A 25,599-nucleotide genomic window follows, 5' to 3' on the forward strand; every position below is an offset into this window, starting at 1 on the left:
TTAAACTATCACAAGCCCCACTCTGCAGCAAAAAAAAAAAAAAAAAGAGAGAGAGAATTCATGGGGAAAAAGAAAACTTACATGGAAAAAGGAAAGGATATGGACAAACCACCATCTCAGAGGAGGCTCTGGCCAGAGCTGTCAGGTCAAGCCCACCTCCAGCGGGGAACACGGTCTCCCGGATGGAGGCCGGGGCAGGGAGGACACGGGGCAGGGAGGCTGGTGGCAAGGGGAGGTGAGAGGGCCGGGCCCCTCACGCCCTCCGTCCAGCAACACGCCGGTCCCCTCAGCCCCGAGAGGCCTCTGGTGAGCCCACTGGCCAGGTGCAGAACAGAAGCTGCCAGCCAGCGGCACTCACCCAGGACTGGGGTCCCGCAGACCCAGGGCCAGGGAGCAGTGGTCAAAGCCCCATGGACACGCTTCAGAAAGCAGAGGAGTGCCTTGCGTGTCCACACTAAGAGCTGGTGCTGAGCTGGGGTTCCCGCCATGTCTCCACTGCCTGCTGCCCACACACTCAGTGTCCCAAACCCCCAAGACTAGAGCTAGTGGGGGCAGCAGGGCCAGCCCTAGACCCTGAACCTCAGTCGCCTCTTGGGTGCGGCGGCCACAGTGACCTCGCCTGAAGAAGGCGGGCCTGCAACACGGTAGGTGCTGTGCTCAGTCAGCATCAGCCTGCGTTCTAGGCCCCACACACAGCTTTCTTCAGGTCCATTTTCTAGTCAGAGCAAAGTCTGGGGTGCCATCCCAGCCAGGCGCCTTCCTGCCCTCCCTCCCACCTCAGGCAGAGCGGGGAAGTGGCACCCACCTTGCGGAGGCCCTGGGCAGAAGGCCGCTCGTCTTACCTGTCATAAGCATCCTTGAGGTCCCTTGCCAGCTTGCACTTGGGCAGGATGTGGTGGAATGGGGATTGAGGTCCGTCATTTGCTGCAAGAGTTGTAACACAGGGGACTCAGAGCCTGCACAGCACAGAGCTCACACAGGCCAGATGGCGAGTTTAAGCTAAGAAGAACTTTAAGTGACTGTACACCAAACATCAGAACGTTGCCCGCTGGTCCGCACTACCGTCTTCTGGATTTCCCCTGACTGCTGGCCTCACCTAACTCTGCAGGTACAGGCTTCACGTAACATCTAACAAAAAATAGATGTACTTACATTGAACTTTAAAAAATTCTGGTGAAAAAGTCACAAACTCTTAAAAATGTTTTTAAAAGATAAAACTTCTGGATTGTTATTATAAATAGTACATAACTGGGGAAAATAATTGTATTACACATTTTGACAACTGTTGAACATCAAAAACCAATTTTTCCAAGTGGCACATTCACATGTACTTTTACTTATAGCTAAAATTAGCCCAAGCTCACTGGCAAATGTAGTCCTGGGTTTCTCTTCTGCTATGGAGATGCTGGCCTGAGAAGACAGAGGTGCAAGGCCTGTGACAGAGGGGGCATCTCTCAGCTCTGAAATGCTGACAGTGCACCAAGGCCTCGAGCGGGTCGATCAGCAGATACTACCCTTAATAACTGGTCAGCTGACCGCTCAATTGGGCTCCCCTTAAATTCTGCTGAAAGCAAAGAAGAGGCCTCCTTGCAGCCTGACGCTGCCCTTCCGCATGCCCCCCACCCCAGGGAGACTGCCCAGCAGGACCAGGTAGTACCTGACCTGCAGGAAGAGCCATCATGTGGGGTCTGGGGGACGGGAACATTTTGGGCTGGGGAGCCACTCCCAGAGTATCAGTTTGGGACCCTGGGTCTGGCTGGGACCTCTGAGGGTCTTGCTGTGTGCCCAGGGCATGCTCAGTCCAGCCCAGAGCCCGCTAGCCTCCGTACCCGGGAGGAGCTGCCGGCGCGCTCACCGTCAGCCGCGGCGGACACCTCGTCCTGCAGCGCCAGGATCAGCTTGGCCTCCCGCGTGAGGTACTGGCAGCGGCGCTCCTCGTGCTGCAGCACGGTGGCAATGCGACGGGAGAGGGTGTGCAGACAGCTGATCAGCGACGGGTCCGCGTGGGCCTGTGGGCAGCCCGGGAGGACACGCAGCGTCACTCAGACCACGGAAGAGCCCTCTCTGGGTTTCCCGTCCCGGGTCCCCTCGAGGGCCTCTCCCAGCAACGCCAGTCTGCTCACGTTCCCCGGTGGGCATGGAGCTGCTGCCCACACGGCAGCACAGATGGCCCTGTGGGGTCCCCAGTGGGAAGGGACAGGCACACAGGCACTCCTAACATGTGAGAGAGGGTCCCGTACTCAGGGCCCCAGGCCAGCACGTCCAGGGACGCGGGGGACGTTCAGGAATGCACTCTGGGCCTGGCAGGAACAGCCCAGTGACACAACGGAAGGCCCAGACCCCGCCACCACGTGCAGGGGGACCCAGGGTCACAGGCTTCCCTGAGGAGGAACAAGGCTCCTCCCTCTCCCATCAGCCCCCGGGTCAAGTGCTCAGAGCAAGCCTACGGAGCAGAGCCTCGGCGGTGTCCACAGTCTCCAGGGAGCAGCTGCTGAGAGCTCAGTCGCACAAGCACACAGGCAACAACAGGGACACAGCGTGAGACACAAGCATGGGCCACTACTCAGTGACGACCCCCGTCCTCAGAGGACGCGCTCTTCCCGAGAGCTGGCTGACAGCCCAGCAGGCCCTGCACGCCCCTCTGCACCCCTCTGCTAACCCTGGCACCTATCGGGGGCCACAGCCAGGCCAGGCCTGCGCACCCGCCCAGGCCAAGGGTGGGGCAGGCAGCTGTGAGATGCAGGTCTCACAGGGCAGGCAGGTCTGTGAAGATGCCCCCCAGAGCTGATAACCGCCCGCATGACTCAGCACCCCAGGAGCCGAGAGGGAGGCTGAGTCATCCCGGGTGGAGGTGGGAGGAGGGGAGAGTGGCGGCCCCGATTACAGCCTCCGCTTGGCCTCCCCTCCTGTTTATCTGCAGGCATGGCCCTTGGCAAAGGTCCACAGCCAGGCTCCTGGGCCAAACCTTGACCTAGACAAAGTAAACACCTTCCTCACCTGGAGCTGGAGACACTCTAGCTCCTAGCAGATCCGCATTCACAAGCAGAACTCACCCCTGGCAGCACACCTGTGCGGCGAGGGGCTGAGGGCTAGGTCCAGGCCGGGCCCCCCTGCAGACCGCAGCCCTCCCCACATCCAGGAGGGCCGCTCAAGGGTCCCTGGAAGGTCACAGGATACAGGGTCTGGGTTAAGTGTGTACACAAGTGCCTCAAATCAAAATGTTCTGCCTTAGATTTTAGAAAAATCTATGTAAAAGTCCTCCTCCCAGCAAAGCAGAGGGAGGCGAGTGACCTGAGCACATGGTCACTCCTTGACCCCCCCCAACACACGTCTACTGGCTGGGGCAGGACGGTGCCACAAATCAGGTGCCCAGGGCCGCTCACTCACACTCTTGCGCGAGGCCCACATGGACGAGTGTGCCTAGGTGTCCCGACTGGCTGCAAGGCTTGGCCCTGGCTCGAGGTGCCTGGAGAGCCCAGGCTATGTGGGGTACACCAAGAAGGTGACCACCAAGGATGCGCCAGCCCCGCTGGAGCTCTGAGAAACAGGCCGTCCCTGCAGACATGATGTGAAGCAGCATGACGCACAGGGCATCGCCAGTGAGACTGTCTCACCCGTGAAACTCCCACCAAACAGTCAGGCCCTCAGAGCAGATGTCCAGTTTGCAGGAGATACAGGGATTGTCTGCACAGAGATGGGTCTGACTGTGGACCCGTCCACGGGATAAAGGAGGAGAGAGTTCTAGATGGAGAGGAGGGGAGCGTTAGAGGCCTGGGCACACAGGCCCCCACGCTTCTGTGGGCTGGTTTCTGGTTTTCACTCCAGTTTAGACAGGCCAACAGGAAAAAAACGCTGTGGTGACTGGGACACGTTTCCATGAACCAGACACTAGCTGCTACCTACATAAGTTAGTTCTGTCAGGTATGGTGTACAACAGCTGCCCCCTCTCAGAGACGCTTCCTGAAGTACGTAGGGTTGAACAGACAGGAGCTCTGAGACCTGTCGTCCTCAGCCAGGCAACGGGGTCGGGCAGAGGAGCCAGGGGCAGAGGAGCCAGGGGCAGAGGCACCAGCCGTGGGATCTGAGACAGGGGCACAAGGGTCATCAGTCTACTGTCTCGAGCCCAGGGCATGCTGAAAACTTCAAAGCAAAAAGTGTACGTTTTTATATGACTACAGAAAAGAGGAAATAAAACCCATCCACTCTCTTTACCTTGCATTCAATTCCTCCCATTGCTCACATCACTGCCTCTGTGCTCTGAAGTCCTACGCTGCCTTTTCCTGCGGCTTTAACCTGCGAGGGACCCCCCCCCCCGCCGCCGCTCACTCCAGCGTCTGGCCTCACCCCCGTTCTCACCTGCGGTGGCCACAAAACACACTAGTGTATAAACTACCACCCTAATTGTTCTCCGGCCACTGGTCAGCAGGATTATCTCCAGCGTGCTTATTATAAAAATCCCCATACACTTTAAAATCTGCCTTTTTCCCTGACTGCCGCGCCCAGGGGAGTCACACACTCGGCTATCACATGCCGCTGCTCCCAGAGATGAGGGCCTGCCTGCAACATCCAGGGCGGGGCCGCAGCAGCTCCTCACACCCCCGCCCCTGAGGGGCTATCAGAGTTGACGGGTGGACAGCACTGGTCATGGTTTCGGTCTGTCTTCAACATCACTCAGTTCTTTCTGTGGATGTCTGCAGTACATAATGACATAAACAATAAAAAGACACTGAACGAGCACACGCCACCCAAGTGCACGAAGCAGAAAGCAACGCTTCCCCTCTGGGCACCTCCAGCCCCACAGTCACCAGCAGAGACCACTGTGTCTAACTGGCAGCTCTCCACTGATCAGCAAGGGGGCAGTTTTGAGAAGACAGCTCCCTTCATAATGAAGAAAGATTTTCTCCAGCATTATTTTAATTCTAAACTCTTCAGTGAGATCAAAAAAGCCTGGTGAGACTCAGAAGGCAGCTGAGGTGGCAGGTCTGCTCCTGCTGGAATTACTCCCGCCACCACGCAGGGAACAGGGCACAATGCCTGCTCCTTGTCACCAAGGCACAATCATTCTCTGACGCTTCTGTACGAAAGCCACCTGCAGCTCACGTGTGCCAACCAGAAAGAACGACTGGACTCTCCAGTGAAATCTGCTGGTGGAGGAGTGCCATATTTAACTGAACACACATCTCCTAGATTTCAAAGTTCCTTCGCAACACCAGCCAGTCCTACCCATGAGTGCTTCTCACGCTTACTGAGATCCCTTGTATTCTGACAGCTCCGTGCTGTGCTCAGTTGGGTCCGACTCTTTGTGACCCCATGGACCGTAGCCCACCAGGCTCCTCTGCGTATAGGATTCTCCCGGCAAGAATACTGGAGTAGGTTGCCATTTCCCCCTCTAGGGGATCTTTCTGAACCAGGGATCGAACCTGCATCTCTTGCTCTGGCAGGCGGTTCTTTACCACTAAGCCACCTGGGAAGCCCTTTGACAGCTTTACCAAGAAGAAATTTCCTCTAACTAGTGAAAACAAAACTTCAGACAGTGCTAGGAACTGCCTTAAGAAGTAATTAGTCTTAATTAGAAAACAACCCAACGTTAACAAATGTTGCTGAGAATGTAGAGAAATTGGAACTCTCCTACATGGCTGGTGGGGGTGTAAAATGGTGCAGCTACTGTGGAAGACAGTCTGGCAGCTTCTCAAAAGGTTAAACACTGAGTCACCACATGAGCCAGCAAGTCCATTTCTAGGTATGCGCCCAAGGGAAATGAAAACATGTGTTCATACAAAACTTGTACATAAATGTCCTTAACGGCATTTTTCTTACAGCCAAAAGGTGGAAACAACCCAAAAGTTCACCAATAGATAAAGTATGATCTCCATTCAGTGGAATATGATTGAGCCATAGAAAGGGATAAAGTACTGATACACATTAAAACATGCTTGATTCAATTAAAAGATTATTTAGAAAACCCTCAAGGACCTACTGTACAGCACAGGGAACTATATTCCATATCTTATAATAATCTGTAATGGAAAAAACCTGAAAAATACATAGATATGTGAATCACTTTGCTATACACCTGAAACATTATATATCAACCACACTTCAATTTAAAAAAAAAAAGATTATGAAAAACTGGATGAATCTCAAAACCATTACATTAAGTGACAGAAGTTAGACATCAAAGCTTACATACTGTAGGATCCCTTTCACATGAAGCATACAGAACAGGTAAACCCACAGAAAGAGAAAGCAGATTGGTAGTTCCCAGGGCTGGGAGAGGAGAGAGCATTGGAATAACTGATGTCCTTTTGGGACAATGAAAATAGGGAGGCAGTGATGGTTACATAACACTGTTGCCAGATGCCACCAAAATGTCCTGTAAAATGGTTATGATGATAAGCTTTATGTACATTTTACTTTAAAAAGAGGGGAAGGATGAAGTTAGCCTCTTCCAGCACCCAGGAGGGGCCAGTGCTGTGCCCAGAGTGGGCTGAGTTGAGTGAAGGACACAGTAACCAGAAATGAGTCACTGCCCCTCCACCCCTCCCTGAGCCCCTCTCCCAACCCCTCCTCCTCAGCACCTCCTCCCCCACCCCTCCCCCGTGACCCCCACCCTTCCCCCAACGCCCCCTCCTCCCTGATCTGCTCTTCAGTCATTTAGACTCACCCTCAGTGCAAACACCACATTGAAAAGAATCATGGTGGGAGCCTCCCTCTTCGGGGACGGGTCAGTTTTGGAGACCTGTGAAAGGGGCACAGTTCTGTGAGTGAGAGCCACCACCTGCCACGACAAGCACTTGAAGCAATCCCACCACAGGCAGGATGATGCTCCAGAGTACTTGGAACCAGAGGAGAACCAAGCCCGAGGCCTCTGAGAGGCACCCAGAGTCTGCACAGGCAAGTGCACGCTGCACGGACAGACGGTCACGGTGGAGAAAGGAGCAGAAAAGTGCTGTGACCCGAACAGACAAGACTGCCCCGTCACCTCGAGTGAGCTGGCTGCCCGGAGGAGACGGCATGGCCCACTGGGGCACCAGCCTGCCCAGGGCCTAAGCACCAGCTGCCGACAAGCGTCGCCAGCAGGGGCAAAGGGATCCCCGGGCCACCCATCAGGCCTGTCTCCAGCCCTGTGCCTCCAGTTCTGGCAGCTCCTGCTGTCTCAGAAGCTCTCCTCCAGACGAGAACACCTGAGGACCACACCCCAGGCCCTCACAGGATTTCTGGATCATGTGTGTGTCACATCAAAACCCTTCAGAATCCCAGGGACACTGGTGTCGCTTCTGCCTGCATGCAGAGGACTGACTGGCAGTTCCAGTGTGCAAATCCCCTTGGGTAACAGGGCATCCAGTCTCCACGGAGAACACACAAAGCGGGCTCAGCACGACAGTGAGAGCCAAACTGATAATACTATTGGCTAGGACGTCACTGAAAGAGCAAGAAGAAATGCTTGCACTGCTTTATATAAAGGTCAAGGGTCTGACACACTGCTGACCTCCCTCTCTTGGCATCCCCCCAAAACAGACATGGTATACACAAAGGGGAAGGCCACGGTCCAGAGAGACTCCAGATGCAAACAACAAAAGCTCCGGGCAGGGACTCAGGGCCTACGAGGAGGTGCAGGTGGGCAAGCACCTGACGGCTCTGCCCTCCACAGCCCCAAAGGCCACGGAGCCAGGGGCCCGCGCCTGCCCGGGAGCCCGTACCTGGCCCAGCGTGTGCTGCAGCAGCGTCGGGTGCCCAACAAACCGCACGTTGTCGATCTTCAGTTCAAACTTCTGGCCACACATTTCAGACTTGGTTGCCAAAATTGTTGCCAGAATGACATCTGAAAACCTTAAAATTTAACAAGACAGTGGAGTGAGAAGAGTTAACTGAGAGCCACAGCAGCAGGCCCACTGCCCTGGGTGGGGGCGGCGCTGCCTACTAGGACCGGGAAGCTTCCACCTGACAGCTGCGTTTCGGAAGCAACCCCCAGGGTCAGGGCAGAGCTACAAGGTGAAGGCTCGAGCGGTACCACAGGGCATGTGCTGCCACCCTGGCCCCCGTCCAGGCAGGAGGAGAGAGGTGTCTGCCCTCAGGAAGGCTGCAGGCACTGGCAAGGCCCTGAGGAACCTTGTTAAGGCTCAGAGGCCGGGGGCGGGGGCTCCCTTAATGGGCCCAGGGCTGTGGGGCGCCCCTCAAGCCCCCAAACGCCGGCCCCTCAGTGCTGACTGAGGCCCAAGGGGATGCACATATTGGAGCCTGTGAACCGCTCTCATCCCAGGGCAGCTCCCAGGCCTCCCGCACCCTAAACATGTCACCCTCCAGCTTTTATTCAGGAAAACATTGCAGACACACGAAATGCGCAGATCCAATGACCACGAGGATGGAGGGACAGAGAGAGATGGAGGCCACGGAGGAGGAAGGGCTGGTGAGCTGGCTGTGGGCCCGGCAGCACGGCCCCTTCCCTCCTGCCCGGGGCGTCGGGGTGGGGGAATCACCACAGGGAGGAGAGTGCAGGGCAACCTCGTCTCCAAGCCCAGGCCTGGGGCCTCCACTCTGCAGACACAGACGGCCCATGTCGAGCGTGGAGCCAGAGGGCAGCAAATCCTGTGCTCATCCCCCCACTGGGGAAAAGCCTCTCCAGCATCCAGGTGGGAGGACAGGCTGTGCGGGGAGGGCTCCACAGGGGCCACTGAGGACACAGGCTTCCCGAGCCGTGGGGCTGGCGGCAGCACCCCGGGCCTCTCCCAGGGGCCACGCTCTGGGGGGGACCTGCCCCGAGAACCCTCGCCCTCAGAGGAAGGAGGGCCGCACACTGTGCGTGCTGCTGCTTCCACTCGGCTATAAAGCAACCAGACACCGAGGGACTCAAGGGTCCAGGAAGGGGCCCCACGGTAGCGGCTGCCTGTGCGCACCCAACACCAGACGAGCATAAACGAGACCAACAGCCATGGGAGTCCCTCGGAAACCGCTGAGGCCTAGGGCGGGGTCACACTGGCGTCCAGTCTTCCTCCAGGACTGACATGGCCCTCTAGCCATGCTCAGTCACCTGGGGCCCCCAAACGAACCAGACACAGAGGGTCTGTCAGCAAGGGCCGCCGTGCCTCTCACAGTCAGGGCTGCGGTCGGCCCTTCCCGCACAGACACCATCAGAGATGTTCTGGAAACACAGGGCCTGCAGCCTGGCCTCGGCTCCCGCTGTGGGGCCTCGTTCCTGGGAACACGGCCCTCTGGTGAGTCAACCAGACACGGGAGACTCTAGGTCTTTCTTCAAAACCTCTCGATGGCTCGCTCTGCCTGGGAAGCCATGCCAGGGCCTGGAGACCAGAGAGGACACGGGGCGGTGGAGCCTCCCTGACACTGCTGCCCCAGCAGCTGGCCCAGCGCCAGCGCCTCCTGCCCTATCTCAGCAAACCCACCGCTACTCTGCCACCCCGTGACTCCGGGCACCATGAGGACAGATAGGAGAACACCACCCACCGCCCAGAGACTTCACTTTTTACTGTGATATGAAAAATCTCCTCCAAAACCTCTGCTCTGCCACGAAGAGCCACAGATGGGCCTGAGCCCTGGCCTCAGCCTCCCGTCCAGGAACCTGAGTTCACCGGGCCACAGGACAGGCCCTGAGACTCAGAGGCAAGCAGCGGTGGTCTCACTCACACCTATAAGCCTCCAAACCCCAAGGCCGCCTGAAAAGCACTCTCCCCACCTGGGCCCAGAGAGCAAAGGTCTGCAGAGGGGACCAACCGCAGAGGTGCTGCTTCAAGTAAAAGCCACCCCCAAACCCCGGAAGGCACTTGGGGAGACCCCTCTGCTGTCTGGCTACTCTGCTTATGTGGGCAAGTCTGGCCCACACAGAAATCCACTCACCAGAGCTTAACACTACAGGTTTATAATGAGAAAAACACCTGAATGGCTTTATACAGGAGAAGGCAATGGCACCCCACTCCAGTACTCTTGCCTGGAAAATCCCATGGGCGGAGGAGCCTGGTAGGCTGCAGTCCGTGGGGTCACTAAGAGTCGGACACAACTGAGCAACTTCACTTTCACTTTTATGCATTGGAGAAGGAAATGGCAACCCACTCCAGTGTTCTTGCCTGGAGAATCCCAGTGACGAGGGAGCCTGGTGGGCTGCCGTCTATGGGGTCACACAGGGTCAGACACGACTGAAGCGACTTAGTAGTAGCAGCAGGCTTTATACAGCATCTGCCCACGTAACATGCACAAAGACAGCTATGTCATGAGATGTGGGGCCAGGCGACATAACAGTCATAAATAGCAAATTGAAACAAAAAGTGTCAATATTTGTTTGGTTTTTTTTTCAGACCATGACATGCGGCCTGCAGGATATTAATTCCCCAACCAAGGATTGAACCTGGGCCCCGGCGATGAAAGCACCAAGTCCTTACCACTGGACCATCAGGGAATTCTCTCAATATTTGTTTGATGTTTCCAAAATTTACAAAAATCCTTTTCCCTTGTTTTGATGATGAAAGGTGGGGTAAATAATGATATATTTTAATACACTAAAATAACTGTTATAAAAACTAACATTTCTGCAATAACTTAGAGATTAAAAAAGAAAACACATTTAGAAAGATGAACCAGTGCAGCTGGAAGTCAAACCCAGGCCGCCCACTCTGAGACCCCCGGGGACAGGGCGCGCTCTCCGGCCAGTCCCAAACAGAGAGCGGGACAGCCTGGAAGGGCGTCCAACTCTGCCCTCCTCGTTCTTGGGGCGCCCAGGTGTACTACGTACCTCCAAACCCGGGGGGTGCCCTGTCAGGGGCAGGAGGGCCCCCTGCACTCCTGCCTCTTAGCGAAGTGTCACATAAAGCCCACAGGGACATTTTAGTGTGTGATGGGCACAGGGCAGCATCCAAGCCTGAGTGCCACAGGGGACACTCAGCCCTTGGGACAGACCTCACAGACCCCTCTGAGAGATGGAGGGGTGATGACCAAGGGTCTCTCTTGGGAGGGGCAGGCGGGGGAGACAAGAAACCCTACTTGCCGAACACCCTCCCAGGGGCACAGCGCCTGCTGGGAGGAGGAAGCATTTGAGAGCATTCAGTCCCAGAGGCCCCTGGTGCCAGCCAACCCTGTCTGGGCGCTCAGGTTCAGAGCACTAGACAAGTCCAGGCACAGAAAGGGCAGGGGCTGCAGGAAGCCTGGGCACTCGTGAGGCAGTGAGTCTGTGCACCCAGCAGTCCACCCCCAGCACCGAGGGATACCAGGAGTCCAGAATAAGCAAGGAGAAGGCAGCGGGAACTGAGACAGAGGAGGGTGGAGAAGCCTTGGCCACCCTGTGGCCAGTCACCCGCCAGCTGGAGGACTCGCTCACTGCGATGGGACCAGGGCCATCAAGGCCACACTGATTCTGAAACTCACCAAGAGCTACAAGATCACGATTAACACAGTGCTAAGGTCTGGCAGAAGTCCCACCACTTACACTAACCACTGAGGTCAAGACTACACCACCTGCCACCCAAGAAAGATCAGAAGAACAGACTCTCCCAACATGGAAGACTTACCACACAGTCTTCTCAGGAAAGCTCAAATCCTCATGAGTGAACTCAGGCTGCGCAAGGAGGGTCAGTTCCCAGGAGCAAGAGCGAGGCCAAGGGCCTGATCAGAGCACAGCAGCGCACGCATGCACTGGACGCCTGTGCGGCGCTCAGTCTTTCTGCCCAAACATGTCAAGGAGCTCAGACAAGGCCCCACAGGCAAAAGGCTAGGAGAACCACCCAATGCCACCAAGTATCTCAGCCTCAATTCCTGAGACCCTGTGGCTGCTGCACAGCTGACCTCCCTAACAGGAAGACAGAATCTTTTATAAACTTGACCTTTAGGCCTTAAGAGAAAACAGACAATATCCATCTTCTTCTCTCCCTACTTGTCGTCACAGGTGGCCACTGAGAACCTGAAATGTGGCCAGTGCAACTGAGGAACTCAGTTTCTACTTTTATTTGATTTTAGTCCATCTCAACTTAAATGGCTAGCCAGTCAGGACAACCCTGGGCAGCACAGCTCTGCACCCGCACTCCTGTGGGGCCAGCCACCGCCACACTCAGAGGGGACCGTCAGGCCCGTTAACACAGCTTCAATCTGGCAAACCGACAAGCAGGAACACACTGCTGGTTCCAGAAGAAAAAGCCCCTCTGAGAACGACAACCAAGGAAAACAGGGAGTGAGTGTGAGGCACAGCACTGCATTGCTCTGGGGAGACATCTGGGCTGGGTGGGGGTCCCCTGGGTGCCAGGGGCAGAGCAGGAGCTTGGCAGGTCGTAAGACAAAATACAGCCGGGTCCTGGGGCATTAACTTGCACCTCTGATGGTTTGGGGGCGCGAGCGCGGTCAGCAGGTGCTGCTGCTGCTACTGCTAACAATGTGCTAAAATGACCAACAAAAGCATTCTTCCGTTCAATGAGCATCTGCAGAGACCAGCTCGCCCTAGGGAGCAAGCCTGCCTGGCATCCTGACTGACCCACAATGGTTTCCTGTCTTCATTATGCTAACTGCAGAATGAATTCCCCAGAAAACATCCTCACAGTCATTTTACTGTAAGCCTCTGAAAAGTCACTGCAGCCAATAGGTCTTGCCAGCCCTTCTCCCAGACTGTTCCAAGAGCTCTTTCTGAGTCTTCAGTGGCCTAAGCCTCACATCCGCAGAGCTTGGAGGAAGGCAGGCAGGTGGCCAGCCCCGTGCGGGACCACCTGTGACACAGGACAGGGCCAAAACGCACTCAGTGGGTGTGCAGTGCAATATGCCTTTCTATGCGCCTCACAGACCAGAGTCTGTTCCCAGGATGTCTTAAAGGACAAGACATCCACAGGCCTCGATGTCAAGCAGAATGACCCACACGATGCCCAGCAGCCCCCACATCCCTGCCTCCTCCTCCTGCTTCCAAAACCCACCCCCTTCAGAGCCAGTCGGCGGTCATGCCAGAGGCCCCGACATCCTCATAGAAAAGAAGAGAAAGCACACGAGGCGATGGCAGGTGCCACGTCAGAGAACCGAGGGAGACGGCGCGAACACCTCACACGGCCAGGGCGCAGGCTGGGGCCCAAAGATGCCTCCCCACGGCCATAATTGCATGCAGGACTGGCGGGTCACAATCTTGTCTCCTTCATCTGGGACTGTACCACTATTTCTTAAGCTTTAAAATGAATGTAAGAAGGCAGAAGTGACCATTTCTCAAGGTTGCCACCCTGAGAACACTTCCCAGAGAGAAGGGGGAGCACGCCCAGAAGGAACGGGACCTGCTTTCCTCTGGGCCCTCAGCCCAGGTCACAGCAGCACTGGCTCTCAGCCTGCCGTACCACCCAGATGCTGTGCTGCATCCAAGCACCCACATTCAACCTCTGGACATGAGCTTGAGGACGAGTGTCCAAGGACAGCACCAGGGTCTCCCTCCTCCGTGCTCCTCTCATGGGAGATAAACATCCCGTAGGGACATGGCCCCATCTAGTCTCCAGCCTGTCCCACCAACCACACAGCCCAAAGCAGGATCATGGAACCGAATCACAAAGAAAGCCAGAGACGGGCACCACAATCCCATGTCAGTCTGCCTGAAACACCCACCAAGTGGAGAATAGGAACGGGGCTCCTGAGGGGAGAAAATGTCTGGGTCAACAGGGGGCCGGTGCCCACGGAGCGGCTGCAGAGCCCATACCTGGGGTCCCCATCCTGGTCTTCAGCATGCTCTCCGGCGCTGTTGACAGCGTATCTGCTACGAGGCTTACCTGAGTGAAGGCAAAAGGGGAGAAAAGCTAAGAAAACAGGACCCATCCACATATGGGAAAGTTGTGGAAGCATTAAAAGTGATGGTTTCTGCTCTAGGATTAGAAGAATTAATAACTGTTAAAATGGCCATACTACCCAAAGCAATCTACACAGATTAATGCAGTCCCTATCAAATTACCCATGACATTTTTCACAGAACTAGAACAAACAATCCTAAAATTTATATGGAATCACAAGAGACTCAGAGTTGCCAACCAATCCTGAGAAGAAAGAACAGAGCTGGAAGAATAATCCTCCCAGACTTCAGAAAGCACTAGAAAGGTACAGTAATCAGAACAGTGTGGCACTGGCAGAGAAACAGCCGCCTGGATCCCTGGAGCAGAGCAGAGCCCAGAGACAAACCCACACACCTACGGCCAACTGAGGCTCAGCAAAGAAGGCACACACATACGATGCAGGCGGGCTCCTCAGCAAGTGACCTTGCAAAAGCGGGACAGCCACATGTAAATGAATAAAATTAGAACACTTCCTCACACCATACATGAAAGTAAACCCAGAATGGCTGAAGGAATTAAATATAAGACACAACACCGTAAAACTCCCAGAAGAGAAGATAGGGAAAGCCTTCTGACATAAACTGTAGCAATATTTTCTTAGGTCGGGCTCCCCAAAGAAATAAAAGTAAAAATAAATGGAACCTAATCAAACTCTTAAGCTTTTGCATAGCAAAGGAACCCACAGACAAAATGAAAAGACAGCCTACAAACTGGGAGAAAATATTTAGTGATACAAATGATGTGACCAACAAGGCTTTGTTTCCAAAGTATACAAACAGCTCATACAACTCAATATCAAAAAAAAACAGTAACACAATCAAAAATGGGCAGAAGACCTAAACAGACATTTCTCCAAAGAAGACATACAGATGGCCAACAGGCACATGAAAAGATGTTCAACATCTCTAATTATGAGACTGGTGGTTCAGTCACTAAGTTGTGTCCAACTCTTGCAAACCCACGGACGGTAGCCCGCCAGGCTCCTCTGTTCATGGGATTTCCCAGGCAAGATGAGTGGAGTAGATTGCCATTTCCTTCTCCAGGGGATCTTCCCAGCCCAGGGATCGAACCCGGGTCTCCTACATTGCAGGCAGATTCTTTACCAACTGAGCCATCAGGGAAGCCCATTTCTCTAATTATTAGAGAAATCCAAATCAAAACTACAACTACACCAGTCAGAATGGCCATCATCCAAAAGTCTACAAAGAATAAATGTTAGAGACGGTGCAGAGAAAAGAGAATCTTCCTACATTGTTGGTAGGAATACAAACTGGTGCGGTCACTATGGAGAACAGCATGGAGGTTCCTTAAAAAGTTAAATACAGAGTTACCATTTGATTCAGGAACCCCCCTCCTGGGCATACACCCAGAAAAGACAAAAACTCTAATTCAAAAAGATAAATGCACTGGAGGGTTCACAGCAGCAGTTATTTACAATAGCCAGGAAACGGAAGCAACCTAAGTGCCCATCAACTGATGACCGGATAAAGAGAATATGGTACATATATACAATGGAATTTTGTTGTTGTTCAGTCACTAAGTCAAGCCTGACTCTTTGTGACCCCATGGACTACAGCATACCAGGATCCACAGGGTTCTCCAGGCAAGAATACTGGAGTGAGCTGCCATTTTCTTTTTCAGGGGATCTTCCTGGACCAGGGATCAAACCCATGTCTCCTGCACTGGCAGGAAGATTCTTTACCACTGAGCCACCAGGAAGTCCTACAATGGAATGCCATTTTGCAGCAACATGAACGGACCTAGAGATTAACACACTAAGTAAAGTAAGTCAGAGAGAGAAAAATATTATATGATTATCACTTATATGTAGAATCTAAGAAATAATACAAATAAATTTATTTACAAAACAGAAACAGATTCACAGACACAGAAAACAAATACCATATATTAAGACAAAAACCCAAAAAACAAAAACAAATGTCATATATTAACACATATGTGGAAACAAGAAAAATGGTACAGATGAACCTATCTGCAGGCCAAGAATAGAGACACAGACGTAGAGAATAGACATGTGGTCACAGTGGGGAAAGGGGAGGGTGAGACAAGTTGGGAGAGTTCAGTTCAGTTGCTCAGTCGTGTCTGACTCCGTGCGACCCCATGAACCGCAGCACGCCAGGCCTCCCTGTCCATCACCAACTCCCGGAGTCCACTCAAATCCATGTCCATTGAGTTGGTGATACCATCCAACCATCTCATCCTCTGTCATCCCCTTCTCCTCCTGCCCTCAATCTTTCCCAGCATCAGGGTCTTTTCAAATGAGTCAGCTCTTCGCATCAGGCGGCCAAGGTATTGGAGTTTCAGCTTCAACATCAGTCCTTCTAATGAACACCCAGGACTGATCTCCTTTAGGATGGACTGGTTGGATTTCCTTGCAGTCCAAGGCACTCTCAAGAGTCTTCTCCAACACCACAGTTCAAAAGCATCAATTCTTCAGCACTCAGCTTTCTTTATAGTCCAACTAGCATATCCATACACGACCACTGGAAAAACCATAGCCTTGATTAGACGGACCTTTGTTGGCAAAGTAATGTCTCTGCTTTTGAATATGCTATCTAGGTTGGTCATAACTTTCCTTCCAAGGAGTAACTGTCTTTTAATTTCATGGCTGCAGTCACCATCTGCAGTCATTTTGGAGCCCAGAAAAATAAAGTCAGCCACTGTTTCCACTGTTTCCCCATCTATGTGCCATGAAGTGATGGGACCAGATGCCATGATCTTAGTTTTCTGAATGTTGAGCTTTAAGCCAACTTTTTCACTCTCCTCTTTCACTTTCATCAAGAGGCTCTTTAGTTCTTCTTCACTTTCTGCCATAAGGGTGGTATCATCTGCATATCTGAGGTTATTGATATTTCTCCCGGCAATCTTAATTCCAGCTTGTGCTTTCTCCAGCCCAGCGTTTCTCATGATGTACTTTGCATATAAGTTAAATAAGCAGGGTAACAATATACAGCCTTGGCATACTCCTTTTCTTATTTGGAACCAGTCTGTTGTTCCATGTCCAGTTCTAACTGTTGCTTCCTGACCTGCATACAGGTTTCTCAAGAGGCAGGTCAGGTGGTCTGGTATGCCCATCTCTTTCAGAATTTTCCACAGTTTATTGTGATCCACATACTCAAAGGCTTTGGCATAGTCAATAAAGCAGAAATAGATGTTTTTCTGGAACTCTTGCTTTTTCGATGATCAAGCAGATGTTGGCAATTTTATCTCTGGTTCCTCTGCCTTTCCTCAAATTGGGAGAGTAGGATTGACAAATATATACTGATAGCTAGCTAGTGGGAAGCTGCTGTACAGCATAAGGAGCTCAGCTCAGTGCTCTGTGAAGACCTAGATGGGGGAGAGGGCTGGTAGAGAGGTGGAGGTCCAAGAAAGAGGGGATATTATGTACACATGAAGCTGATCCACGTTGTTTTACTGAAGAAACTGACACAACATTATAAAGCAATTATACAGAATATCTTTTAAAAAGACAATAAATGTTCCACAGGAAAACACAGACACTCCTTTTGTTAATAATCTTGGAGAGCAGAAAGCCTTTCTATGCAGAACAAAACTCAGAAACCACAAAAAAGACTGAACACTTGATTCCATAAAAATCAAAACTCAAAAGGCAACCTGGCTAAGTATGTACAGCTTTGTCACAAAGGCCTATTTTTTCCTAAACATATTAAAAGCTTCTTCAAACCAACAACAAAAAAAAATAATAAGCAATCCAAAAGGAAATTAAGCAAAGGTTATGAGTAGGTTCTTAACTAAAAAGGAAATCCAAATGACTACAAAAACAGGAAAACATGCTCACTCTCAGTCAGAAGGCAAAAGCCCATTAAAACTACTATCAGATAAAAGTTTTCACCTATCTCATGAACAAACATAGAAAAATCTGATCTATTAAAAATACATGGCTCAACACAACAATGTAAAGCAATTTTCCCCCAAATAAATAAATTTTAATATAAGACTCACTATTAACCCTTGGATCCAAACATTTCATTTCTAGGAATTGATCATATATTCTGCAGAATAAAAAAACATACATAAAAGACACTCACACTGCTAGCAAAAGACTGGAAACAACTTAAATGTCCATCAACAGAGGATTGGATGAATAAACCATAGTAAGTTCTTCCTATGATTCTGACCATAGTTTTGAATCTATGTCAAAGATGTAGAGTGAAAATGAAAACAGGGTACAAGAGTGTGAACAGTGTGCTCACTTGTGCTTAGAAAATAATGTACGTATATGCTTGCATTTACACGTAAGATTCTAGAAAGATGCACAGGAAAATGGTAACAGCATCCGACCCTACAAGGGATGTGGGTGGCTGGGGGTCAATGAGAGAAAAGAACAATCTTTTCATAATCGAAACCCCTCTGGGCCTTTAAAACTTTTTCCATGTTAACAAATTTTAAAATATTTTTTAAATTAGATTAATTATAAATTGAACATCCACAATAGTGAAAAACCGCAAGTAACCTAAATGTCCATCCGCAGGCAGAGAGTATCTTCCTACCAGGCAAGCTGTGCGCTGCACCAAGACGGAGGTGATCTGTCTGCTAGGCAGGAAAAGGCTTCAAGACAGACGGTTCAATGGAAAAAAACAGCGACTGAGAACATCCTATGTGTGGGAGGGGGAAGAAACCCAAAGTAATAAACTATTTTTCTGTGGATATATATTTGGTTTCTATGTTCAAAGGGAACGCTTTTCAAAATGGTAAGTGGTTAACGGGGGAGGAGCAGCAGAACTGAGGGGAAGTGGCCAAAGAAAACTCCGATGTCCCTGCATTTTGTAACTTCATCCTAGCTGAATATATTCACATTGTGCCTTTATCCCAGGTAAAAGGCTAGAGAAACCGATGAAGCGCTAGCAACAGTGATTTGACATGTTTAAGCTATGAGGGATTCTTTTCCTGCTCCGTTTTACTTTTCTATACTTCCCCGGCACTCTGTGATGAGAAGGCACCGCCAGTACCGACACAACACGGTAACCTGCTTCCCCGCCCACAACGAGCGAGGCGGCGCCCGGCGCCCACTTACTCGTCTGGGACGCCGAATGCTCCTGGCTCCTCTGGAAAGGGTACCTGAAGAGCAGCTTATTGCCCCGGCTCCCCGAGCTCACCAGAATCACGCTGATGGGGCTGGTGTTGTCCCCCATCCTGCCGGGAGCCCGGGGAGGGGTCGGCCCGGGGCCTGCGTGGGGGGCCCCCGAGGATGTCGGGCGGGGGAGGGGCCGAGACCGGGGACCCAGCGCCCAGAGGACGGGCCGTGGACCGGGCGGAGGCAGCTCTGAGGCGGACGGGTCGGAGGCGAGGGGCGGATGGGGCTCTGAGGAGGAGCGGCCTGGGGGGAAGCTGAGGACCCGGGACCCAGCGCCCTGAGGAGGATCAGCTGGAGGCAGGGGGAGGGTCGAGCTGAGCCAGACCCACCGAGCCCACGGGCCCGTCCCGCACCCCACACTCGCGAGCGGCTCGCGAGACTTCGCGACAAGCTTGCGAGACTTCGCGACAGTATGAGGCAAACTTTCGGAAGCACCCTGTACGGAGATCGGCGACCTCTGCGCAGGCGCCCCTGCCGTGTGCGCAGGCTCAACGCCGGCTCTGGGTGCTGGGCTTACGCGCATGCCTGCGGCGGCCCGCTTCTGGCCAGGGAAGCCGGTGGCAATGCAAATAGAAAGCTGGCTGCCTTAGCCTTCTGGCTCGAGGAATGGCTCTAAATGTGCCTTTCTTTGTTGTAAAAGTTATTAAAGTACCCACGGAGTGGAGGAAACTGTTTGCAAGTCATATATTTGATGAGGGAATTGTATCCAGAATATATTTTTTAAAAACACTCACAACAGGAAAAACACAAGTGACCCCCTAAAAAGTGGGCAAAAGACGTGAATGGATGGCTATACTTGAAAAAAATAGTGAGCAGATGGTGAAATCGGAATCTTTAGACACCACCGGTGGGAGCTGAAGGGATGGGGGTTCCTTTGGGGTGATGAAAATGTTCTAAATTGTAGCTGCATGACTCTGAACATACTAAAACCCACTAAACTGCACACTTTGAATGGTTGGAATGTATGATATGTGAATTCTATCTCACAAAGCAGCTGCTTTTAAAAAGTAAAAAAAAGCACTCCACCCACCCCACCCTGTGGTCCCAGGAGGTGACTGTGGTGGACAGTCTCCTGCGACTGTTTTCAAATCTTTTCAAGCACATCAGATGGGCTAAAGAAGGAGCATTTTCTTTTATTTATCTAGTTGTGTGTGTTGGGTCCTAGTTGCTGCATGCAGAACCTTCACTGCATTAGGCAAGATCTCCCCTTGTGGCGCACGGACTCTCTTCAGTCCTGGCAGGTGAGCTCAGCAGTTGCTGCATGCAGGCTCTGTTGCTCCAAGGCATGTGGAATCTCAGTTGCCTGACCAGGAATTGAACCCAAATCCCTTGCATTGCATGGCAGATTCCTAACCAGTGGACTACCAAGGAAGTTCCAGGAATGGAACTTTGGCATTTTCATTGCCAAAGTAACCTCTTTCACTGAGGGGAACACAAATGTGTATTTTGCAGAACATATTCATGGGTTGAATCTCCCAGGGTAATGGGTACATATCTCTGAAATGTCTCAGATGTTCCCCACAAACATATTGCCCTGCCCAGGACTGCATTGCATTGACTTTTTTTATCCCCCCCAAAAAAATGTCAAAAAAGGAAAATTAATGTCTCATGTTGCATTTTTGTATTACTGAGGAACAGAATTAACTGTACTGCTTGATTATTTGCCAGAGCCTAAGAAGTGCCTTTATGCTTCCTTTTGTGTTGTTTGTCCTTTTTAAAACCTTTCTTATTTATATTTCTGGCTGCAGTTGGGTCTTTATTGTTGTGTGCGGGCTTTCCTCTAGTTGCGGCGCGTGGGCGTCTCATCACAGCAGCTTCTCTTGTTGCGGAGCATGGACCTCAGTAGCTGTGGCTCAGGGACCCTGGAGTGCAGGTGCAGTCGGTGCAGTACACGGGCTTGGTTGCTCTGCATCATCTCAGACCAGGGATCAAACCGGTGTCCCCTCCATTGCATGGATTCTTAACCACTGGACCACTAGGGAAGCCCCTGTTTATCCTTTGCTTATGGGATCTTTATTTGGCGAAATACTTTTATATCCATGGCCTAAAAAATGCTATAGATATTACAGATAAGGAAAGAGACATTTCTTCCATACAGGGCCTCATGTTCTATGTAGAATAAGGGTAATAACACAAATGGGTCTTCCCTCATAGCTCAGTGGGTAAATAATGTGTCTACAGTGCAGGAAACCAGGTTCGATCCCTGGGTCAGGAAGATCCTCTGGAGAAGGACATGGCTACCCACTTCAATATTCTTGCCTGGAGAATCCCATGGACAGAGGACCCTAACAGGCTACAGTCCATGGGGGTTGCAAGAGTCAGACACAATTTAGTGACTAGACCACCACCACAGCTAACCTGTTACAGATTCTGCCAGCCCTTTTTCCAGTCTAGAATATATTGATTTTTAAAAATATTGTATTTATTTATTTGACTGTGTCTGGTCTTAGTTGCAGCATGCAGGATCTTCATTGCAGTGCCTGGACTTCTGTAGGTACAGCACACATGCTAAGTTACTCCACAGCAGGATCAAACCCATGTCCTTCACATTGCAAGGCAGATTCTTAACCACTGGGCCACCAGGGAAGTCCCTAGAATATACTGATTTTATGTATCATCAAAAGGTTTCTGAGTTCTCCCCCAGTTCCCATGAATGTCCTCGGAATGGAAACAAGGACACAGGAGCAAGAGGTGAGGCTGGGAGAGCTGTATGGATGGGGCCTCCCTGCCAGACGTTGGGAATCTGCGGGCACCCAGATGTGAAAGCCAGGACTCTGGCTCAGGTCTCCTTCCTCTGACTTCCCTGGACATGCTGTTGCCCCACTGGATGGGGCTATGACCCCAGAACTAGCTGTGCTTGGGCTGGGGGAAGGCCCCAAAGTGGAGAAACCATCATTCCTATATTACCTTCTCAGGGCCCACTTCATGCTAGGAACCTTCCCCAGAGCATTCATTGTGTATTTTCTGGCTGTGTGGCTCATGACTTTTCATTGTAACAAGCACTGGTATCCATGAATGGTGAAGGGAGCTCACCAGGACACATCCCTTCCCGAGGCTCAGATGCAGAACTCTCTCAAGCTGGACTGAAAGGAGTGGGGGTCTGAATTCCACAGCACCCTCCCCAATGGCACCTCAGTGCCCATGTCCGTCTGCCTCCCTGGGCTGTTAGGGTCACTCCCTGGGCCATCCAGCCAGCTGCCGGCAGCAGAGGGACTGAGGGTAGGTGGCCCCACTTTGGACTCTGGTTCCCCGACAGGAAGCTCAGTGGGAACTAGCAGCCTCCTGGGCAGCATCGTGCCCAGGCTCGGCCTCTGCTCACTGCAGGATGTGCCCTCAGACGCTTCCCTGCCAGCACCCCGCATCTCCAAGCCCTTATTTTCTTTGTCTTTTCTGAGGGGAAGCCATGCCTTGAAGCTTGTGGGATCTCAGTTTCCTGACCAGGGACTGAACCTGAGCCACAGCAGTGAAAGCACCGGATCCTAACCCAGGGCAGGGCCAAGAAGCTCCTTGGACGGCTAGGCCTTATCGGTCCTGCCACTCGGTCTGGCCCCGATAGAGCCATCATCGATGGTTGAGCACCAGGCGGGGTTCATGAACCCTATCTCAGACCAACATGATATCTCCACCGTCCCCACCGCAGGGTATCTACCCAGGGAAATCCTTTACCTACAACAAGAGCAACAATAATCTTGAACTCACACTGCTATGCGCCGAGGTCACATGGCAGCAGCTCGTCAGTCCTGAGAGTGAGGTGGGGGACCCGCTTGAGGTTAAAACACTGAAACCAGGGCTCACAAGGGAGCTCATCCTGCCCAGGGTCAGCCAGGGGTTGCTCTTGGTTGGGGGAGGCGGAGAGGAAGCATTTGCAGACCCCTGGCTCAGTCTTCTGCTGAGACCACGGCCCCTCTGAGCTCAGCCCCAGTATACAAGCTCAGAACAAGCCTGGCACTTGGAATTCAGCCCAGAGGCCAGCAGGTCTCAGGGCCCTGAGGCCCTGCACAGGCCCAGCCCCTCTTGTTTCAGGTGGGAGAGCAAGGCCCAGAGACAGAAGGCCTCGCACACAGCAAACCTGTCTCCTCTGCCCACTGGGGCTCCACCTCCACGGAAACTGTGAACGTGTAACCTTCCTGAGCCTCTGTTTCCTTATCTTAAAACATGTCATCTTGAAAAATAAAACTTCTGTCACAGAGCTGTGAGGGGCAAACACCCGACATGGGAGTACCCAGCCCACACCATGCCCAGGACTTAGAGAACACGCGGTTCACACCAGTCAGAGCCGGTCCGCAGACCTCACCTCACTCCACACGAAAGCAATCCAAGCTGCACTGTGGCCAGCTCGAAGGACCAAACAGCAAAGTTCTTAGAAAAGTAATGCAGAAGGTTCACTTCACTTCAGCCTTCAGCATAATGCTAATTCCACTTCTTAAAAATTTGAGGGAAAATCTGCATAACACAAAATTAACCATTTGAAAGTGAAATTAATTCCATAGCATTTCATATACTCATAATGAGTGCAACCAGGGTCACACTAGTTACAGAATATTTGCATCATCCCATCCTCCCGATCCCCACCCCCGGCCCTTGGCACACACTCATCCACTTTCTGTCTCTGGGTTCGCCTGTTCTGGACCCTTCCATATAAGGGGAGTCACACAGTACATGGCTTTTCATGTCTAGCTCCTTCACTTAGCATAATATTCTCAGGGTTCATCCATGTTCTGTCAGTGCTTCATCTTTACATTGTTTTCAGTCACTCACTTGCATCTGACTCTTTGCAACCCCATGGACTGCAGCATGCCAGGCTTTCCTGTCCTTCATCTCCCAGAGTTCACTCAAACTCATGTCCAATGAGTCGGTGATGCCACCTAATCATCTCATCCTCTATTGTCCTTTTCTCCTGCCCTAAATCTTTCTCAGCTTCATTTTCATGTTTGTTTAGTAAATATCTCCCTGTATGGAAATACCATCATTTGTTGATCCATTCATCCATCGATGGACATTCATGTTGCTTCCACCTTTTGGCTGTTACGTATAGAAAGGTACATTTTTAAACTGAATTTTTAAAAATCACTTAATTTGACTGCATTAAAATTATAAATTTCTGCTCAGTCAAAAACAGCAGTAAGAGCGTGCAGGCAAAGTACAGACCTGGGGGAGATACACTATATGAAACTGACAAAGAGCTTACATCCAGAATACTTTTGTAAGTATTCAATACAGTTCAGTAGCTCAGTCATGTCCGACTCTTTGCGACCCCATGAACGCAACACGCCAGGCCTCCCTGTCCATTAGTACTTTAAAAAATGAATTATTTATTTATGGCTGCGCGGGGTCTCTCCGTTGCTGCATGCTGACTTTCTCTAGTTGTGGCAAGTGGGGGCTACTCTATGGTTGCAACACGAAGGCTTCTCACTGCAGTGGCTTCTCTCGTTGCCAAGCACGGCCTCCGGGTGTGCTGGCTCAGTAGTTGCGCTGTGCCGTTCAGGTTCAGCTGCGCCTCCACGTGTGGCATCGTCCCAGATCAGGGATCAGACCATAGCCCCTGCATTGGCAGGTGAGTTCCTAACCATGGGACCACCAGGGAAGTCCCTACCTAGAATCTCTTTAAATTTCCTATAAATCAATAAGACTGGCAACACACTAGAAAAATGGCCATGACTTGGAAACTTCGACAAAAAAAAGGAAACGCAAACGCAATGCAAAGGACAGCAGCTCTGTGAACAGGGACCTAGCTCAGCAGTGTCAGGAAAGTGCAAATTAAGACCACGTGAGAAGCTAGCATACACCCAGCAGAAAAGCTGAACCCTGAGACCCCGCCTCCAAACGGACCTACGTGACAGTGACAAGCTTTTAGAAGGGTGTGGAGCAAGAGGAGCTTGCACATCACTAGGCGAGTGCCAGGCGGTACAACTGCTCCAGAAAACATCTGCCATTAACTGCTGAAGCCGAGAACTCCATGCCCTGGACCCAGCAGCCTCCATCCTGGGGACTCACAACAGCCAAGAACTAAACAGCCCAAATGTCCCTCCCTGCTACCCTGGGTAACTTGTGACATGTCCCTACCAGGAAACACAACACGGCAATGACAATCGATGCCCACAGCACCTCGGGCATGCCACAAACGTGGGTGACAGGAGATGACCCACTACACTATTTCATGGACCTGAAAGCCAAAGGCAGGCAACACCAACTAAAGCGCCTAAGGACACACAGTAGTAGTAGTGTGAGTTGCTCAGTCATGTCCAACTCTTTGTCACCCCATGGACTGTAGCCCACCAAGGTCCTCTGTCCATGGAATTCTCTGGGAAAGAACACTGCAGTGGGTAGCCATTTCCTTCTCCAGGGGATCTTCCCAACCCAGGGATGGAACCCAGGTCTCCTGCATCGCAGGCAGATTCTTTACCATCTGAGCCACAGGGAAGTCCAAGGACACATAAGTGTGTAGTAAAAAAAAGCTCACTGGAAAGCAAGAAAGTAGGTTGGGGTCACCTTTGGGGAGGACTGGGATGCTCAGTATGTGACATAATATTTCATTACGCTGTGACGTCATCTTGTGCTGTATTTTACAATGAAAAAAAGTAGGAAAAAAAAAAAAAGGATGCCTGCCCACACCAATGCTTTGCAGGCCTTGGAAGTTTCAGAATCAAAGTGGCTTCCTGTAACTCTGTCCTGTGGAAGCCAAGGATGGGGGAGGTGCTGCCAAGA

General features: G+C 51.7%; 1 protein-coding gene and 1 non-coding gene across 4 annotated transcripts in view; both read right to left on the reverse strand.

Moving 5' to 3' along the window:
* The window catches only part of NPRL3 (NPR3 like, GATOR1 complex subunit), a 33,088-nt gene extending 13,790 nt beyond the window's left edge, over positions 1 to 19,298 (reverse strand). Inside the window, exons 1-6 of one of the 3 annotated variants that reach the window (XM_040229062.1) lie at positions 18,835 to 19,276; positions 13,652 to 13,721; positions 7,701 to 7,830; positions 6,665 to 6,739; positions 1,856 to 2,009; positions 843 to 924 (exon numbers count right to left, since the gene is read on the reverse strand). In XM_040229062.1, coding sequence (XP_040084996.1) covers positions 843 to 924; positions 1,856 to 2,009; positions 6,665 to 6,739; positions 7,701 to 7,830; positions 13,652 to 13,721; positions 18,835 to 18,952 — 629 coding nt within the window. In that variant the 5' untranslated portion in view covers positions 18,953 to 19,276. Of the gene's footprint in view, positions 1 to 842; positions 925 to 1,855; positions 2,010 to 6,664; positions 6,740 to 7,700; positions 7,831 to 13,651; positions 13,722 to 18,834 lie in introns of all 3 variants that reach the window. The other 2 variants (XM_040229072.1, XM_040229078.1) reach the window with 2 other exon arrangements.
* TRNAE-UUC lies at positions 10,334 to 10,405 on the reverse strand. The gene has a single exon. It is a non-coding gene; the product is annotated as a tRNA-Glu (tRNA).
* Positions 19,299 to 25,599: the final 6,301 nt, after the last annotated feature.

The sequence above is a fragment of the Oryx dammah genome, unplaced genomic scaffold (genome assembly GCF_014754425.2).
Source record: "Oryx dammah isolate SB20612 unplaced genomic scaffold, SCBI_Odam_1.1 HiC_scaffold_2, whole genome shotgun sequence".
Taxonomy (NCBI): Eukaryota; Metazoa; Chordata; class Mammalia; order Artiodactyla; family Bovidae; genus Oryx; species Oryx dammah.